General features: G+C 37.3%; 1 protein-coding gene across 1 annotated transcript in view; it reads left to right on the top strand.

Annotated features, from left to right (window-relative positions):
• LOC118826998 overlaps positions 1–20656 on the top strand; it is a 38037-nt gene extending 17381 nt beyond the window's left edge. Inside the window, exons 4-6 of the mRNA XM_036598160.1 lie at positions 18195–18495; positions 18888–19178; positions 20153–20656. Of these exons, the coding sequence (XP_036454053.1) occupies positions 18234–18495; positions 18888–19178; positions 20153–20331 (732 nt within the window). The 5' untranslated portion in view covers positions 18195–18233 and the 3' untranslated portion in view covers positions 20332–20656. The remainder of the gene's footprint in view (positions 1–18194; positions 18496–18887; positions 19179–20152) is intronic.
• Positions 20657–20890: the final 234 nt, after the last annotated feature.

Consider the following 20890-nt stretch of genomic DNA (forward strand, 5'->3'; position numbering starts at 1 on the left):
TGTTGGCACCCCTCCACTCTACCGTCAACAAATGTGAGTGAACGCGTGAGGCAGTGGGACAACAGCACCAACACTCCCAGTTCACCATAACACTCTATGACCATGAACCCCAGATCTGCATCTTTCATCTCACAGGGAAAAGTAATTACCAAAGGCTCCACTAAAGAAGTGGGTTTTTAGCCTAGACTTAAAGACTGAGGCTGTGTCTGAGTCCCGAACACTGACTGGAAGATTATTCCAAAGCTGGGGGGCTTTGGATGAGAAGGATCCACCCCCTGATGTAGCCTTATTAATTCTAGGTACTAATAGTCAGCAGCACCTTGCGATCTAAGTAGACTCTAAGTTTATATCACAATACCTACATTTAGAGTCGGTTATTCATTCAGCCTAATGAGAAACTGTAGAACAGACTCAGTTTATATCACAATACCTACATTTAGAGTCGGTTATTCATTCAGCCTAATGAGAAACTGTAGAACAGACTCAGATTATATCACAATACCTACATTTAGAGTCAGTTATTCATTCAGCCTAATGAGAAACTGTAGAACAGAATCAGTTTATATCACAATACCTACATTTAGAGTCGGTTATTCATTCAGCCTAATGAGAAACTGTAGAACAGACTCAGATTATATCACAATACCTACATTTAGAGTCGGTTATTCATTTAACCTAAAAAAAAAAAAAACACCTTCATTCTGATAGAAATGATGCCTTCAGACACCGGGAACTACACTGTACAGGAGAAGGACAACACACCGGTCAGCATTTCACATGTGACCGTCACAGGCGTGTATAATTTAACTTTGTGTCCTGTATAATTACACACCAAACCTGTGACAAAATCATTGTAACACATGGCCTCTTGTGGCTCAATCGATCAGATTGTAGAACCAAATCTGTCTGTTTTCAGTAGCCGTTTAACATCATATCCACACACTGAAACCCTGGGCTCTACCATCATATCACTCTTAGATCTCACAGTCTTTTCAATCTGGAATAATCTGTTTTGCTCAAATATCACTAAAAACCAATAAACATGCTAGTTCAGTTGCAAGCATGTGTTATGCTGCATTTGAAAACCTGTGAAAATGATAAGCTACATATAATACTCCACAGTAACTGAGCTGATAGAAATAGTGAGGTCTTATGAGTGAATATTTTGTGATGTCTCTCATTTTAATGGTCATTTAGACCACCGATGCCCTGATCATCTCTTTATTCTCTCATTCTTGATGAATTTTATACAAATTGATTAAGTGGCAACCAGTCAGATTGTTGATGTGTGGCACAGTAACTGATTGTGTCTCGCCCACAGTCACACAGTGTGATTTAACACTGGAAAGCACAATGAGTGAAAGACATGGTTGATAAAATGTTGTACCATCAGATGATTTTGTTAAATGTTTAAACAGTATTAGGCTGCTTTGGGGGTTTAGAACTGGCCTTTATCTCTGCACACACTTTCTCTTTTTAAGCCTCAACCTGTGTGTTTTAGCAATGCCCACAAAGCGGCCAGCCGTTGTTGAGGGAAGTGATTTGACTCACACAGTATACTCAACTAAAACAGGATAACAGGATTGTGGGGCTCATAGTTTAAAGTCAGATCTGACCTTAAATGTTTTGGCCTGTGTGACATTCTGCGTGTTATTTGAGGATCTCTACATTGTAAAATGGTTCTTCACAATGGTTCTATACATTTTTTTTCTTTTACGTTTTACGTTGCTACAATAGAAGAACACTTTTTGATGCTATATAGAACCCTTTCCAAAATATTCTATATAGAACCATCTGAAGAACCATTTTATGATGCAAAGAACCCTTTAATCATGAAATGGTGTTCATGGTTCTATATAGAACCATTGTCTATACTAAAGAATCCTGGGTGAACCATCCTTTGTAAGTGCATAGGAGCACTACTACACATCCTAGTTTGCAGTTTAATCCAGATTTAGTTCAAAGTGATTTGTGGTTGATATGTTCTATAAATAATTCTATTGATTTATTATTGTATCAAATAGTAAATCAATAGAACTAATTACAGAACATTAATTAACTCAACATTAACATTAATTGCAGGCTTGTAAACAGGAGTGCCAGAATGGTGCAGTAGGCTAAGCATTCGCTGCATTATCAGGAGATCATGAGTTTAAATCCAATCTAGTCTACAGTCATCTGCAGCTGGTAGTCATGGAGGATGAATCACAGGTAGACTCTGTTATCTGAGTGTGGTGACTCTGTGTAAGACGGAAAGTCCCTCCAGGGAATGTAACTGCTGCACCATTTAAGGTGGAACTGGAACATTCAAACGAGAAGCTGGAGAAAGTCCTGAGAAAATGTTACCAGCGTTAAAATAATAATTAGGATATTTTGATAGCCTAGATGAAGAACAGAGAACTGCTCCTTTTGTCCTGACTTCTCTTCAACTGCCCTCAGTCTGTACATGGAAATATGCTACCACACTGACAAAGGTTGACAGTCTAATGACGTGAATTCAGTAGCTTTAGCTCACATGTAGCAATATTCATACTTCAACTCTTTATGACCTCGTAATTCAGAGGATCCAGTGGTATTCGAGAGAAGAATGTTCACAGGACAAAGCGTATCAGCTCTGGAACATCTCTGATTATCAGAGGATGCAACAGAGGCAAATTTCTAAAACTCCATTCATTCTTCTCATGGAGAAATTCCTTTTAGACCGGGAGTTCCTTAAATGAGCATAAGAGCATGGTGCATGGTGGGGATGGTTTAGCTCAGGGGTGCACAACTCCAGTCCTGGAGGGCCGCTGTCCAGAACAGTTTGGTGATTTACCTGCTCCAACACACCTGATTACTCTTATCTGTTCACTGCCAGATTTAGTGGGTGTGTTTGAGCGGGGACACCTCCAAACTGTGCTGGATACCGGCCCTCCAGGACTGGAGTTGTGCACCCCTTGTTTAGATTTTCATTGCCACCTTGTGGTATATCATCTATAACCTTATAAAAGTTTGGACCACCTTATCAATGTATAGTTACCACAGTGACGTTCCAACAAGAAGCCCCAGTAAAAAATAACAACCTTTGGAAACGGAACTTTGGCACATTTATACTGTCCAAAAATAAATAATGCTTTCCTGTTAAAGCAGTTACTCAAAAATAACACACATTTGTAAATGCATCTACACTGAACACACTGCTCTAACTTAAACGCCTGCGAAGACTGGTTTATCAGCCTGTAAGATCTGTACTCTCAGAAATAAACTGGGTCAGTGCTTCTCTTGTAACTGGGGTGGGACCCCTCAAGGGTACATCTCGGTACCTTTAGTCAGGGAACATAACTGAACCATAATCCACTGAAATGATATGTGCTAAACTGTACTGACTCCACACACCCCGTCTCGTCTCCAGGCTTTTATTTTACTGTTCTGTTTTAAAACATGAAAAGGAACAAATATGAACTTTTCACCTGGAAAAACTTATTTAAGGTTCATAATCAGACCTTAAAACCACTTTGAGGGAACATTTACACTGTTTGTACCTTGATGAACGAGAAATGTACCTGAACAGAACCTTTATTACTAACAGTGTGAGGGTGAATTGGTCTAGTCTGACCTTTTTAAAGTGAGGACGTTATATATATATGAAATATTAGACTACCTACCCGCTGTTTTAAATACAATAACACACCGTAAATTACGCCGCTTCTCTGTCACCCTGACGTTGTTAAAGGCGCCGTTTTAATGAGGTAATGAGCGCCACCTGCCGGCTGTAATAGCCAAATACATGTGAACTTTAAGTTTTCTTGCTGTGCTTGTTTCTAACATCTCTGATATACTTGCCAAATGGGCGGGGCGTAACTCAGAGTGCTCCGCTATTAGTTGTTGAGAAGTTAGTTGTGGTTTTTGTGACGCAGATTCGGCGTTTCTGCTGACCGGTTGTAAAACAGAATTCTGTTGCTGGTCCATTTATTTTTTGTATCTATTGTGCATTAAATACATGGACAGATCGGTCCGTTAGATTGTATTAAATAATCTAAAATGTAGAGTAGTTAAATGGGTTCGATATGAGTTTGATCCACAGCCTGTCCTGTAACTCCTCCCCTCATGTTGACTGTCTAACAGGACTGCATTAGTGTGAATACTGAAACGTCTTATTCTACCAGCGCTTTGCTCTTTTATATCCACTGAATTCGCTTTATTTCTGATAATAATGAAGTACAGTCAGTTATTATTATAGATGGGGGGTGAGCTGGGTGTTTTTCGGGCCAGTGAATGTCAGAGATGCTGATTTGCTTCTCATGTATTTATCAAAACAAACAACAGTTTTCATTTAAAACATTGAATGTAGCCTCAACAAAGCGTTCATGAGATCATATCCTTTTTGTGTTCATGCTGCCAACCTACCTACGACGGCAATTTAGGGCCACTGTCATAATGTAATAATAATAATAACAATAACAATAGCAATAATAATAATAATAATAATGATAGCAATAATAATAATAATAATAATAATAATTTTCTGTTTTGTTGCTTTTATGATGACTGAATCAAAATCATAACCTACACTGAATTATATACTACAAATATTACTAAATCTGCCCTTTTAAAGTAATGTGTCTTCCTCTTCCAGATATATTCAAAGTTAATTTGATTTATGGTCCTAATAGCAGAATTTGGAAAGGCTATAGTAGATGCTGGGTAAATGCCTCTAGAAATACTTTCCATTTTTGTCAAATAGATACGACCAAATAATGAAAAATCTCTTTGGAGCCAAGCGCTTAATTGAGCCTTACATGTATCCAAATTATTCCAGATATTCAGGGACTCTACAGATTTATTATCCTTAGAAATGTGAATGCAAAGATATTTCACACTCGACTGAACTGGAATACCGTGTATTTCCGTTAGAGGAGAGTTATGAACTGGTAATAGTTCACATTTTTTAAAATTTAAATTTTATTCAGAGGCTTTGGAGAAACATTCCATCTATTGTATCACTTTAGGAACTTGCTGAATATCTTTTTTTTTTTTTAAAAATAGCTGTTTCATCAGCCAACTGACTAAATACAAATTCTCTGCCAAACACTTTCAATTTGTCACAATCTGAATTTCTGATGTAGATAGACAGCATTTCTGCTGCCATAATGAAAAAAAGAGGTGAGATCAGACAACCTTGCTTTGTTCCTCATCTTGTGTCAAATCTAGGTGAAGTACCCTAAACAAGGAAACAGAGCTATTAGTGCCTTTATAAAAGGATTCAACAATACTTCTAAACCTTTCCCCAAATCCAAACAATTCCAGCGTTCGGAAAATAAAAGAATGTAAAACACAACCATCTTCCTTAATCATATGATTGTAGTCCAACAAATCAAATACCAATCGAGTATTTCAATGAATGGATCTATCTTTCATGAAGCCGCTTTGCGTTTCAGAAATAATGGAATACACCACACTTTAATCTGTTTGCATAAATATGGATTAACAATTTGTAACCTGTGTTCAATAAAGTTACCGGCTGTAAATTGTCCAGTATTCTGGGATCTTTCCCTGGTTTTGGAACAAGAGTAGTAATACCTTGTGTCATTGTGTGAGGGAGTGACACGAACCAGGTGATTTATCTAATGACGAACACTTTAACGCTTCTTCTAACTCTTCCATAGTTATTTCTGCTTCACAAAGTTCTTTAAAATAACCATCTATCTGTGGGATCAGTCAACTAATGCAACTAAAAATATATATTTTTTTATAGTGATGCCTCTCAAATAAAGAAGGTGATCTATCCAACCATTCACCCTGAACCATATTGAAGTCCCCACCAAGAATAATATTATCTGTTGGCAACCTTCTTCTATATTCTTGTATAACTTTGTTAACATCAGACAGTAAAGTTTTGTTACGACTAGGACTATTATATCCTTAAATATTGGCCAAAATAACAAAGTTAGCATCTACTTCTAATATACAAAACACCCAATGACCATCAATGTCAGCTTTCACATCAACAATGTTCCTAGAGAAATTCCAAAAAAGGACAGCTGTAGCTGTTTTTTGTAGAGCCATGACTGTACAGAACTCTGTCCCCCCATTGACTAGTCCAAAATCGCTCATCAGTGTCAGTGGAGTGTGTTTCCTGGAGAAGCAGACATTGTGCTCCTTCATTTTTCCAAATAAGAAAATGGATTTTCTTTTAACATTGTATCTTAGTCCCCTAACATTTGAGGAAATAAAAGTAAAATTAAAAGTGAACATAAGAAAGGGAAAACTTAAATACTTGCAAGGAAAAAGTGCACTAACGCCACAGAACAAGAAGCAAAAACGTTGCTTGTTAGGCAGTGGTGGGCAGTAACTAGGCAAATGTAATTTGTTGCTGTACTTAAGTAGTTTTTTGGTGTATCTGTACTGAAGTTTTTCCATTTTGGGCGACTTTTCACTTTCACTCCACTACATTTCAAAGTCTAATATCTTTCTTTTTACTCCACTACATTATGAGAAATCTGTCGTTCCTTTTGGTTTATGTGTGTATAAAAACATATCATATCAAAACGAAAGAAGTGCAAGCAAGAACACCAATCAGGGCACAGCGCACACTTAGTTTTGAGCTTGTTTTGACAAACACTTTCATTTTATAGTAAATTAGTTTTGGCTGGTTTATGTTTATGAACAGAGACCTACAGATGCAGTTTAGTAAAGGAAACTCATTTGTGAATCTGAGTTTAAAGTTTTTATTTAACTTAAACTTGTAACTAAGTTGCAAACAAATCTTGAACTGAAACTTGGCTTTATTTCAGAGCCACTCAGTTCTACCTAATGGAATTTTTTTGCCTTTAGTGTTTTGAGCTTATGATAATTTTAATAGACATCAGCATCACTAATTAATGACATTCTATTAAAAGACTGGTTTACCAAGAGAGACACTGGAGTATTTTCACCTAAAATGAGTTAATGAAGCAGAGTCTTGTTACAAAAATGATAATAGGACATCATAGGATGTCATAATTAATGTTTTAGTACTTTTACTTTTGATACTTAAGTACATTTGAAGGCAAATACTTTAGTACTTTTACTCAAGTGGTGGTCTAAAGGGAGGAGCTTCTACTTTTACTGGAGGAATATGTTACCTTGGGTATCTCTACTTTAACTCAAGTACATGGTTTGTGTACTTCATCCACCACTGGTGTTGGGAAACTCTGCTGTTGCGTCCCAGTATTACTCTGAAAAAGAACAAAAAAACAGCAGCGTCCAGATTTCCATTGGCTAGCTAACCAAGAGATACCCTTGGACCATCAATAATGCCAACGTGCCCTCTGTAGAACACCGATTTTCCTTAAAAATTTAGCACGCGCCATTATCCGCCAGGCTGCAGCGCGAATGCTCGCATTAGTGGAGTCGCTGCTGAAAACCAGACCAGAGTTACCGACGTCTTATGTTTCTTTCTGGGTGGCACTGAGGGTTTGGTGGGTGTGGAGGCTGGCTTTCTCTTTCCCCTTGCCGAAGTGTCATGCATTGACATCGCGTAATCCTGGTGGTCGGCCGAGGCTGCATTCACAGTATCACCCGCTTTACCTCTTGGCATCTTTTCTTTCAGTCTTTCAGCGTGCATTAGTGATGGGAATTCGGGCTCTTTTTTCTTTTGGCTCGGCTCACTAAAAAGAGTCGGCTCTTTCGGCTCCCACATGGCTCCTCAGATTTTTTGTTGCTTAAATTAATTTATTACCAAATAATGTGTCAAATGAATTACTAATGTAAAAACATACATTATATCAAATGTTTATTACTTATACGGCTTTATTTATATGCTCATCATGGAACAGAGGGCTACAAAAATAAATGATAAAATACAAAAAATCAAAGACCCTTCTAAATTAGACAAAAAGGTCCAGTCTCTGGTTGTGTATATAATTTGTAAATGTGTACAGTGAAACAACACAGCATCAACAAAACATCACTCAAGAAAATATGCAAATATGCAAAAAAATATGCAAATATGCAAAAAATATGCAGCATCCTTTATTCCTTCATTAATAGCAGGTTCTCTTGCTTGTCTTTTCCTTCTACTTGCTCTGATGGATGAACAGTTCGCATATACCTGTGCAGGCTGTTTGTGGAGCCTGCTCGATGTGAGGTTTTAACTGTGCACAGTCGACACTCTGCCTTTGAACTATTACATTAAAATGTGTCCAAACGTTACTACGTTTCCTGTCACTCATTTTCCTCTCCTTTCCAGCGTGTCGTCTGTCTGACTATGTAAAGCGCGAAGTTCTCTCGCTTTCTCTGGTCTCTGGTCTGAGACTCTCCCTCCTGTTCGTGTGCTCACTGCTGTGTGTGTGTTTGTTTGGGCGTCCTGTACTGCGCCTGCGCCGCTCACGCATGTGTAGAGAACCAGTGTAGTGTAGACGTTACCATGACAACAAGCATCACGTGAGTCCCGTCAGAGTGAGACGAGCAGCAGTGAGCAGTGCTTGTGTTTTTAACTGCTTTAAAATGATGTCAGACTCAGGAAAACGTCCTTCACATGTCCTTATTAAAGAAGGCCGAGAGGAAGACGTCGTGTTCTGAGACACATAAGCTGGACGTCCGTCCCACCGCCGTCTTTTAAAGATCAGAGCATAAACTTCGTCTCCTCTGCAGACCAGTTTCTGCTCCGCCATGTTGAACGGTATAAACTTTCGCCATGAAGCGACGCACATGCGCAGAACATACTTACACGTTCCGATAAGGAATGTAATCAGATACAGGCGTTTACACGGATATTATTCTTCTATTTAACGGATTATTTACAGGATTACCCACCTCGTTCAATCGGATAGAATTTGTATTCTGAATGGCCTCAATCGAACTAGACTATTCCGATTGAGTTGTTTACATGGACGTGTTCTATTCTGATTGAGGTATTAGTCGGATTATTAACGGATTATCAGGCTGCATGTAAACGTGGCTACTGTGCCAGGTACAGGTCGCCATTATATAGTCATGGACCACTGTAGCCGTCCGCTGACCACACGATGGTGCGTAAGCCAGAAGCACTGTATGTTAAGTTTGCTATCTAGCTAGTTTTTTACATACACTTTACTTTCTTACATTGAGTTTCTGAATTTGATTGTGCCAAGTGTCCATGAATGAATGCTAATTGTATATAAGTTTTAAAGTTACAGTTCAGCCAACTAACAAAGCCAACGTTTGCAGTACCTGGTATCTAATGCTAGCTAATGCTAGCCGAGAGCCCACCCTTTCATTTCTGGTGTTGGTTCGACTTTTCATCACAAATATAAAATATCATATGTTGTCTGTATCTAATATTAGCATTTATAAAAGACGGGTTTCCGCTGACAAACATTGCCGGGTGCGCGCGCAGCCAGGGGGCAAAAGCGACTGCGGTAAGTTACTTTAATATTTGACGTTGGTGTGTGGGATACAGAATCCCACTCTTCCTCACCAGCTAGCAAAACTTGGATCGATGTTGCGGTTGCAGTTTGGCGCAGAAATGAAAGAAGACAAACTACAACCACAATTTTCACTGAATTGCAATTTCTAATGATTATATTTATCAGAGATGCCGCGTGCAGCGTTGGGGACCGTCACAAATTTACAGGAGGAAATGTTCAGTGTCAACCTTTCAGTGATCTGCAGCTACTGACACTCAAATGAACACACACAGAAACTCATGAGACCTTTTATGTATTTAAAAGTATATTTACAGCAAATATAGTTAAATAAACAGATCATTTTAATTAATTAATTACATTTTTAAATGTTTTTTTTTTTAATGATAAGAAAAATAGATGAATCTTTCCAGAATTTTGACCTCATGATGTCAAACCAACTCTGAAATGTACAAATATTTATTTTGTAAATACTACAAAGCTTGTTTTGGTAAATAGTGATCATTTATTTGATAATAATTTTATCATTTATAAAAATCTATTAATCTCCCTCAAATTGTGACCTTATGATGTCAAACCAAATCTGAAATATACAGACATTTATTAAATAATACAATGACTGTTTTGGCTAGTATTTATTTGCTAATAGTTTTATTAAGCTTTCTCAATTTCTTCCAACATTGAATGGCCTGGGTTCGATTCCCGGCCGGGTGACCAGGGTCGTTTCTGTGTGGAGTTTGCCTGTTCTCCCCGTGTCTGCGTGGGTTTCCTCCGGGTACTCCGGTTTCCTCCCACAGTCCAAAAACATGCAGTCAGGCTGACTGGACATGCTAAATTGCCCCTAGGTGTGAATGTGTATGTCTGTCTGTCTGCCCTGTGATGGACTGGCGACCTGTCCAGGGTGTATCCTGCCTTCCGCCCAATGACAGCTGGGATAGGCAATGATTTATTACACACATAAATCTCTCAATCTCTCAAGTTGTGACGCCATGATGTCAAACCAACAGAAATATATAGATATTTATTCCTTACATACTACAATTCTTATTTTGGTAAATATTGAAGTAATTTATTTGATAATTTTATTACTCATCTATTAATCTCTCAAACTGTGAAACAATATTAATATTTATTTTATACATACTACAACACAAAGTTATTTAATTGTTAAAATTGTATTAATTAAATAATCTATTAATCATTGTCTGAAATATGCAGATATTTTTCCCATATACTACAAGACTTATTTTGGTAAACAGTTAAGTAATTTGTGACAATTTTATTAATCAAATCTATTAATCTTACTTAGTTTGTGGCATGATGATATTCTACTAACTCTAAAATGTACAGTTATTTATTTCTTACACACTACAAGGTGTATTTTGGTAAGCAGTGAAAATTAATTTGATAATTTCAATAGTGAAATCAATTGATCTCTCTCAAATTGTGACCTCATGATGTCAAACAAACTCTGAAATATACAAATATTTATTCCTTATGTACTACAATGCTTATTTTGGCAGAAAGTTAAGTAATTTATTAGAACTTTTTTAGCCAAAAACAACCCCATTTCCAAAAAGTTGGGATGCTGTAAAAAATGCAATGATGTGCAAATCCTTTAAACCTTATATTTCATTGAAAATAGTACAAAGACAACAAATCAAATGTTGAAACTGAGAAATTGTATCGTTTTTTTTGAAAAACATTTGCCCATGTTGAATTTGATGCCAATGACACGCTCCAAAAAAAGTTGAGATGGGGGAACAAAAGGCTAGTAAAGTTGTGTAATGCTAAAAAAAAAACACCTGGTGGTTAATTGGCAACAGGTCAGTAATATGATTGGGTATACAAGAGCATCTCAGAGAGGCGGAGTCTTTCAGAAGTAAAGATGAGGAGGGGTTCACCACTCTGTGAAAGACAATTCAAGAATAATGTTTCTCAACATAAAATAGCAAAGAACTTCTGCTTTTCATCATCTACGGTACATAATATCATTAAAAGATTCAGAGAATCTGGAGAAATCTCTGTATGTAAGGGACAAGGCTGAAAACTAATATTGGCTGGCCGTGATCTTTGGGCCCTCAGACAGCACTGCATTAAAAACAGACATGATTCTGTAGAGGAAATCACTGCATGGGCTCAGAAACACTTCTGAAAACCACTGTCTGTGAAAACATTTGATCACTGCATCCACAAATGCTAATTAAAACTCTAAAACGCAAAGAAGAAGCTGTATATAAACAGGATCCAGAAACACTGCCACTTTCTCTGGGTCTGATCTCATTTAATTTGGACTGAGGCGAAGTGGAAAAGTGTCCTGTTGTCCAACAAATCAACATTTTGAAATTCTTTTTGGAAATCATGGACACTGTCCTCCTACAGACCACTCAGCTTGTTATCAGTGTACAGTTCAAAAGCCAGTATTCATGATGGTATAGGGGAGCATTAGTGCACATGGCATGGGTGACGTCCACATCTGTGACGGCACCATTAATGCTGAACGATATGTGTGTTTTGGCAACATATGCTGCCATCCAGATGACGTCTTTTTCAGGGAAGGCAAGACGATGTAAAACCACATTCTGCATGTATTACAACAGTATTGCTCTGTATTAAAAGTGTCCAGGTGCTAAACTGACCTGTCTGCAGTCCAAACCTGTCACCACTAAAAACATCTAGTGCATTATGAAATGAAAAATATGACAAATGAGCCCCTGAACTGATGAGCAGCTGAAATCCTGTATCAAACAAGAACAGGAAAACATTTCACTTTCAAAAGTACAGCAGTGTCTCCTCAGTTCCCAAACACTTACAGAGTGTTGTTAAAAGAAGACGTGGTGAAACACAGTGGTAAACAGGCCCCCATCCCAACTTTTTTGGAACCTGTTGTTGGCATCAAATTCAAAATGAGCAAATAAAAAAAAAAAAAAATTCTCAGTTTAAACATTTGATTTGTTGTCTTTGTAGTATTTTCCTTTAAATATATGGTTTAAATGATTTGCACATCTTTTTTTCTTTTTGCTTTTTTTAATTTACATTTTGCACAGCATCCCAACTTTTTTGGAAATGGGATTGTCAATCTATTATTCTTTGTCCTATTTTAAGTAAAAATATTTTGCTTTTGTTCCTTATATACTACAAGGCTTATTTTGGTAAATATAGAAGTAATTTTTTTGAAATTATTAGTGAAATCTATTAACCTCTCTTAAATTGTGACTTTATGATGTCAAACTTGGTCTGAAATATACAGATAATCATTCTTTACCTACAATTCCTATTTTGTTAAATAGTGAAGTATTAAATAATAAATGTATTTGATAATTTTATAATTCACTCAAATCTCTTAATCTTTGTCTCATTTAATATGACATGTCAAAGCAACTCTGAAATATGTAGATATTTATTTCTTATATAAGTGTTATTTTGATAAATAGTGAAGTAATTTATGTGACAATTTTCTTAATCAAATCTATTCAACTAAGTTGTCTTTATAATATTAAACCAAATCCAAAATATGCAGATATTTATTCCTTACATATTACAAGGCTTCTTTTGGTAAAAATTCTGTTATTTATTTGATTATTTTATTATATAACATCATATTTTTCAATTTGTGACATCATGAAGTCAAATCAACTCAGTAATATGTAAATATTTATACCTTATATACTAGGTGTATTTGGTAAATATTAAAATGTGTAATTATTATTTTTTTTTGATAATTTCATTACTCACATAAATCTTTGTCTTTTCCAAATTGTGTTGTCGTGATTTCAAGCAAACAGAATTTTGATATTTGATATTTGATATTAATTTCTCACACACCACAAGGCTTATTTGGTAAACAAATGCTATTTACTTGATACAAATTTTATTAATTAAATAATCTATTAATTACTCTCAAATTGTAGCCACATGATGTCAAACCAATTCTGAAAGATAGATATATAATGATTCTTACTTCTGTATTTACAGACACAAGCTTTGTAATATGCAATGAATCAATTTCTGACATCACAAAGCCAGGGATTAATTTTCTAATAAAATTAATACATTTAATAATTTAATACATTTCTAATAAAATTAATGTCTGGTAAAATTATGTTAATTACATTATTACGATAATTTTTTACCAGATTAAGTTGCTGTAAATAATGTACTTTACGTTTCAGTGCCAGTGGCTACAGAAATATTGACACTGAACAATTCTTCCTGTAATTGTCCAACGGCCCCCAACACTGCATCTTGATCTGCAAGTAAAAACAGTGATAAGCAGCTGCGCTGTGTCTTCATCTCTGTTAAATAGTCATTAGAACGTGTAGTTTAGTGAAGATTCTGGTCGTAGAGTATCCTGTGATTGCAACCACATATAACAGAATTTAAATGAAGTAATAGGTTAAATTATGATGAATATCTTATACCCATAAATCAATAGGTTTTTTACCATAGGGGCCAAACAAAACGCAGTAAACGGTGCTCTATTATTGAAATAAATGGACCAAAAAAAAAACAAACAAACAAAAAAAAAACTACACTGTGGGGCTCAAGCTTTTAAAATCAAAAGAATGAAAGACGGCCCTGTTACTGCTACTTGCTACAGCAATCAGAATTGGAAGAAGGTCTTGTGTTCAACTTTAAGTAATGTTTTAAACCTCAAACTCAATAATGTTTCTACTGTATGATGCAGAATTGTTAAATTAAATGCATCAAAGCCGATCCTATTATTACTACAAGTAAAGTTTAAAATTCTGTTCAATTTTATTACAATTTTCAAGCACAAATAATTCATTAGCTTCTGTACTGTAGGACCTAAAATTATGAACACGGATGAAGAAAAGGCAGTTCTATTATTGTAACATGGTACAGCAATTTGAATGAGGCATTTGTGTTTTACTTTAATTCAACAATAAAAATTGGTAACTTCTTTATTATTGAGATACAGATTCTTTTGTTTTTTAATTTACAACAGCCTACAGTGCTACAGCCAATGTTTAAACCTTATTATTATTTTCAAATTGGAATTGTCAAACTAAAGTGGTAAAATGAGGTCAGCAGTGCATTTGCTTGTGTATTTGTATGTCATGATAACCAATTGATTTAATTGTTAAACAAGTTTAAGTCCTAGATCAGGGGTCTTTAATTAAAGTTCAGTAAGGTCCAGTTAGAGAGAATTTCATCAAGCAAAGGTCCAGAACATCAATGTCTAACCTGCATCATGATTCAGTGCCATATACTGTTTACTGAAGTAGCCTAGTAGGTATATCAACATCTTATACAGTCAACAACTGAATGTCCAATCAAATAAAGTACAGTTCAGTCATATTTCAACAACATTTATAATCAGTTTTCTCTTTTTAGATCACGTCATATGAAATAACTTCCCTCTGACTCACTTTCTTCTCTGACTGCTGTTTCTCTCTCTCTCTGTGTGTGTGTGAGCGTCACAGGTCTGATTGGCTGAGTAGCGCCACATGTGACATTTACAACGCATGCGATTGGTCTGTGAGTCTCCGGCCGCTAAGGCTACCGTAAAGGCTAGAAAAGTTACGCCGATTAAAATAGTAAAACGAAAATTAAATAATTCTCCATTGTTTATCAGTTATAGGTCCAGGTCCACATAGGACACCGCCTGGTTCCAGACTTGGACCGCGGTCTGCCTATTAGTGACAAACCTGTTAAGACCTTTAATAAACAACAGTTAAAAATCACATTTAAAAAAGAATATGTTTGTAGTAATATGAAAAAAGCTTTCTGGAATATCAAAGGGTAAGGAACGTATAGGATTTTTGTGTGTGAAAGTTAAAGACTAACAGGGCCTCCAGTTCTATTTGTTACTTTTTACAATAAGCACTGAAATGTAAACTTTATGAGCAGAGATGGGATACATGTGTCAGTGACCTATATTTGGGGTAAACTCACAATCATAGTCAAGTAAATTTTGGATCATTTGTTGTTGAACCAGCATAAAAACAAACCTACGTGTAGGAAGTTGTAATAACAGGTCTGTAATGCCTTTGGTGCTTCATTTATAGGTGATACTGTAAAAAATGTATTTAACCATCAAAAGTGAAAGTTTATTTTAACATTTTTCTAATTTTGTTTGCTGTAGCAACTTGGACTGCTGCACCTCTCGGGAGCGTGAAGCTACTTCTGCTTCTTAATTTTAGAGGCTGAAAATTCAGAAGACACATCACACTCTGCTTTGTAAACAGTTGTGAATAATAGGGAAATATTTGAACGCAATAAAATATTAAAATGTAGAAGTTTAGTTGTTTTTATAGGCCCAACAGATGCTATTGTGTTTGGAAACTTTAAAATTCCGCTTGTGGCAATAATAAGATGGTCTATAATGCATTTGGTTTCATAAACTGTAGGCTTTACAGTAAAGAAGAATTTCTTATAGAAAATTAACTCAAAATAAAGGTAGCCCTTTATTAAAATGTATATGTTGTCGTAAGCTGCAATATTAGGCTAATCTTTAATGCATTTGCATTTACAATTTTACACCCTAAGTAAAGAAGCGAATTATTTATTTTTTTGCATATAAAAAACATTTCAACACAACATGTAAATGAATACAGGTGTCTTTATTAGATCTGATAGAAAGGTTTTGTCCAGATATCTGATGTGCATGTAGTCACACTGGACAGCAGCTTCCAAAGACACTGTGCTGCTCAGCGCTTGAATAAACTGGTAGCTGCTGAAATCCTGTAGAGGCTGAGTTTGTGTGAGGAAGATCACTGAGTGAGAAGGAACACTGAACTGATCTGCTGGTAGAGCAGAGATCAAATCTCTTGAGCTGTGGATCTAAACAGGTGTTGTTTCTGAGGCCACTTGATAAAAGGGACTGATTTACTGATCTTAATGGGTCTCTTAAAGAATTAGTCTCTAATATCTCTCCTCTTCAGTACTGATGTGTTTTGTGTACATACATACATCATCTAAACCGCTTATCCTTCTGGGTCGCGGTGGGGTGCTGGAGCCTATCCCAGCTGTCATTGGGCGGAAGGCAGGATACACCCTGGACAGGTCGCCAGTCCATCGCAGGGCAGACAGACAGACATACACAGTCACACAGTCACACACACCTAGGGGCAATTTTAGCATGTCCAATCAGCCTGACTGCATGTTTTTGGACTGTGGGAGGAAACCGGAGTACCCGGAGGAAACCCACGCAGACACGGGGAGAACAGGCAAACTCCACACAGAAACGACCCTGGTCGCCCAGCCGGGAATTGAACCCGGGCCATTCTTGCTGTGAGGCAACAGCTACCCACTGCGCCACCGTGCCACCCAGTTCAGATCAGTATAATTATATTAGTAAAGCACATTTAACAACAGTTACGAAGCATCTTTCCAGAAATGTCAGTACAGCCCCCTTATGACCATCACAGAGGGAGAACCTCCCTAAGAGCATGAGGGAGAACCACTGAGAGGAACCAAGACTCAAAAGGAGAAACTCCCTAAGACTGTGAGGAAGAACCACTGAGAGGAACAAAGACTCAAATTGAGACAATCCCTAAGAGCATGAGAAAGAATCACTAAGAGGAACCAAACCCAAAAGGAGAACCTCCCTTAGAGTATTAAGAACCACTGAGGGGAACCAAGACTCAAAAGGAGAACCTCCCTAAGAGCATGAGGAAGAACAAGTGAGACTCACTTTCAGTTCCTCAAAGAATCTGCAGACACACCTCCAAAGTTCAGTCTTAGAAGCTGGTTGATCATTTTCTGAAGTAATCAAACACATTCAGTGGTGTTGAGGTCTGGACTCTGGGGTGGTCAGTCCATCGTTCAGCTTCTTTGTTTGATGTGTCCGGTTCTTCTTGACAGCTACACATCCTTTCAGACCCACAGCGCTGAGTCGTCTTCTCACAGTGGAAGGATGGACAGAAACACCTGTGGATGTTTTCAGATCTGAAGCAGCTTGATTTTCTCCTCTCTCTCAGAGATGAAAGCTTTAAGTGCTGTTTATCTGATGGGGACAGTTTTGGTGTCGACCACATCTTCCAGGTGGTTGTTAGGAGACACATTTTCTCTGTGGCTTTTAATTGGTTTTTGGAAACTCATGTTTTTTTTTTCTTCTCCTTTGACTTTCTCCTTCCTTATGCAAGTGGGCTATCTTAGATCTAATCTCAACAACTTTAATTCCATGGGTGTTTTGACTGAAATTTAAAAAAGAATGGTGGACTCTTGCACAGATGAGTATGTTGATGGTTTTAAACTAATAAATAAACAAATTAAAACATTGATGAATTAAAGCTAGCTATCTGAATTGTGGAGTATCAGAATGAAACTCATGGGTGGAACATAATTTATTCCGTACACATAGTTAACTGTACATAACTTGTAAGAAGTGCTACCAAAAAACTGAGATCTGCAGCTTCACCTATTTTAACAAATTATAATAATTCACTGTTTTATTCATCCAGTTTATAAATGTAAACAATTTCAAGATTCAGATCAGTCAGAGCAAAAACTAACAGATTAAAAAACGGCTTCTTTCCACAGGCAGTCAGATGTATAAGTCCCTACTCCCCTCCTGCTCCTCCCTAAGGCTGAGACTAAATCTATAACTACACTAAGTCTGAGATATCTTTAATTTTGCACTACATATTTCATTTTGCACTAGTATGTTTGTATATACTATCTTATTGTATTTATGTTTATGTGTTTGGCCTTATCTTTATTTCTGTTTTGTTCGTCTTTTCATATCTATTCTAGACCTGCTAAATGGTTTTTCATTGTTTTTAGCAATGACAATAAAGATCTATCTATCTATCTATCTATCTATCTATCTACAAGTTGTCTTTGTCTTTCATTCTCTTGCAGTGTCTGAATCAGCTGATCCTCCAGTGAAGGTGAAGCTTCATGACTCTGCCTACTCTGTCCTGCTCTGAGAGATGCTCTGGTTTGGTCAGATGGACTGTGTTCCATAAACGCAGTGACACTCTGGCTGCGTGTGATCAGACTTCATGTAGATCAATGAAGGAGGGATATCAGATGATCCATGATCAGTACCTGAAGGGGAATCTCTCTCTCACCATCACTGACGCTGATTTCACTAAGAGAGGCTGGTACACGTGTGACTGTGATGGGAAAGACGTCTGTGATGTTCAGCTACAGATTGAGCGTAAGTGTTCATCTGTTTTCTTCACTGACCATTACACCTAAGGGCTGCACTGTACTTGATTTTAGCAGCTGCATGTGCGTGTGTTCACAGCAGCTGTGCGAGCAGCATTGTTGACATATTCATCTGCTTGGCTTCTGGATGTTTTGGAGGATTAACATCTAAACTAGGGGGCTGCTTAAAGATAAAACTTCAGTAGGCAGATTAATCACTGTTGGCTATGAGGCCCATCACAGTGGTGTCGTCTGCAAACTTCAGGATCTTCACAGCTGGTTCCTCAGAGATCTTGTGGACAGATGCTCTGATTTGTCCTCTGTCTTTTGGAATAAGAGTAGATCTTGTTTAGCTCTAAAATGTTACCTTTGTCAAATTTGCATGCTTGTTTTTCTTCTCAGCCTTGAACACTACAGTTCAGACAGAGTCTGGTGAATCTCTGATGCTGAAGTTGGACATATCAGATCCAGTGGAGGTGATTTATAACAGCACAGGTTCAGCTGGACCATCCAGTGGTCAGATCTGTACAGTGGATGGACAATCACTACAGTGTAAACCTGAATACACACAGAGAGCATCAGTAACATCTGCCCTTCAGCTGAGAGCAGTGACTCCATCTGACAGTGGGGTTTACACTGTACTGGCCAAAGGGAATGAAGAGGTCATTCACACCTACACAGTGACCGTCCAAGGTATGACTTTAATGTGATTTTTACATTATATATATTTTATTTGGGGGGGTATCTGTTATCAGCAGTTATCAGAAAACTACATCTCCATTTCCTGAAGGTGATACAGATTAAAAGAAAGAAGATTAAGATGAGCAAAACAAAAGTAAAAGACCTGTGGTTGGGTGAGGCTGTTGTAAATGACATAAAAGCATTTATGGGCCGTCTTGTGCCGTTTTATATCAAAACTGAAAACATTTTTAAAACTTTTTGCTTACACAGTCACTAAATAAGTGAACGCAGTGCACTATTCTCAACCCATCATTCAATAAATGTTAAACCAGCTGTTTAACAACAGATAAACATTAAACGGTGCTGCTAGGAGAGAGGAGCAGGTTAGCATTAGCATAGCTAGCATGATAGCAGCTCTGCTCACCACAGAGCATGTTGGATTCTGGCTAAACTGAAGTACCGACACAAATTTGGATGATGACTCAAATCTGAGGGAGTGAAGTCGAGCAGCTGGTGCTGAAATAAAAGAAAGAAACCTGTTCTGTGGTGTTTGGATCTGTAGTCTCTCACTAAGCTGATGTTAAGTTAGCTGATCAGGCTAAAAACAGAGCCACACACTACAGTACAGGTCTGATTCTGACTGACTGCTGCTCTGCTGAAACGAGTATAGATGGTAAAGTCTGATAATAAGGTCAAGAGCCTGACAGGGAGCTGAAATCAAACCTGTTCTGTGGTGTTTGGGACTCTAGCATTTTGGCTAAGCTAACAATAGCTTAGTTAGCAGGACAAACAGCAAAGGATCGGTTCCAGCTAGCTGAAGCCAAAATGACCCCATTTAGAGGATATTTGAGCGCAGAGTGGACGGACTGAAGTGAATTAAACCTGTACTTGTGTTTATTTACCTTTGACAGTTTACTGGCTTGTGATTGGGCCATCGTGTCAAATCTTTACCTAAAGAAAGCCATTCGTTTTGTTTGTGTTTTTAGCTGTGCAGGACAGCGAGGTATGGAAGAGGGCCTATGAGAAGGGAAACAGTGACGGATATCAGAAGGGAGTGGGGATCGGAGCACTGGCTGTAGGAATTGCAGCTCTGATTATCATGATTGGAGTATTCTTTCTTGGTGTGTTTACTGCGCCGCGGGTGCGTCCATTTTCACCTCCTTAAAATCAGCATCAGTGATTTATCATCATATCGGTCAGGTCCTAATTTTCACTGTGACTCCTGTGAGTTTATAAACTCCAGCTTTGTGCCTTTACTGTCCAACATTCCAGCTGATTCACTGTACCAATGTCTATAAATGCACTGCAGCTACTTCGCTGTTTCTGAAATGTTTTAATTACAAACAAATTACAAATTATAAACAGTAGTAAATATCACTACGGGTTGAAGTGACAATTAAATGCAAATGAGGTGATGACAAAAAAAAAAGACCAAGAGAAGATGAGGTCCAACATAAACCGTTAAACCAGTATTTTGACTTAAAACACATAGGGTGTCATACTAAATCGTACACGTGCCAGGCTAAGTTTCCAGGTTAACCCAGTTTTGTTAAGACTTTCTTTACTTCCTCGTTGTTTAGGTCTATAAGCATAACATGCAAAATTAACCCATTTGTCTTCAATTCTTTTTCTTCCCTTAATTCATTAAATGTGAAAATGCCACCTCTAAATATGTTACACAAAACAAACCTACTTTGAAATATTCTCCTTAAATATACATTACA

Source organism: Colossoma macropomum, unplaced genomic scaffold, assembly GCF_904425465.1.
Source record: "Colossoma macropomum unplaced genomic scaffold, Colossoma_macropomum, whole genome shotgun sequence".
NCBI classification, from domain to species: Eukaryota; Metazoa; Chordata; class Actinopteri; order Characiformes; family Serrasalmidae; genus Colossoma; species Colossoma macropomum.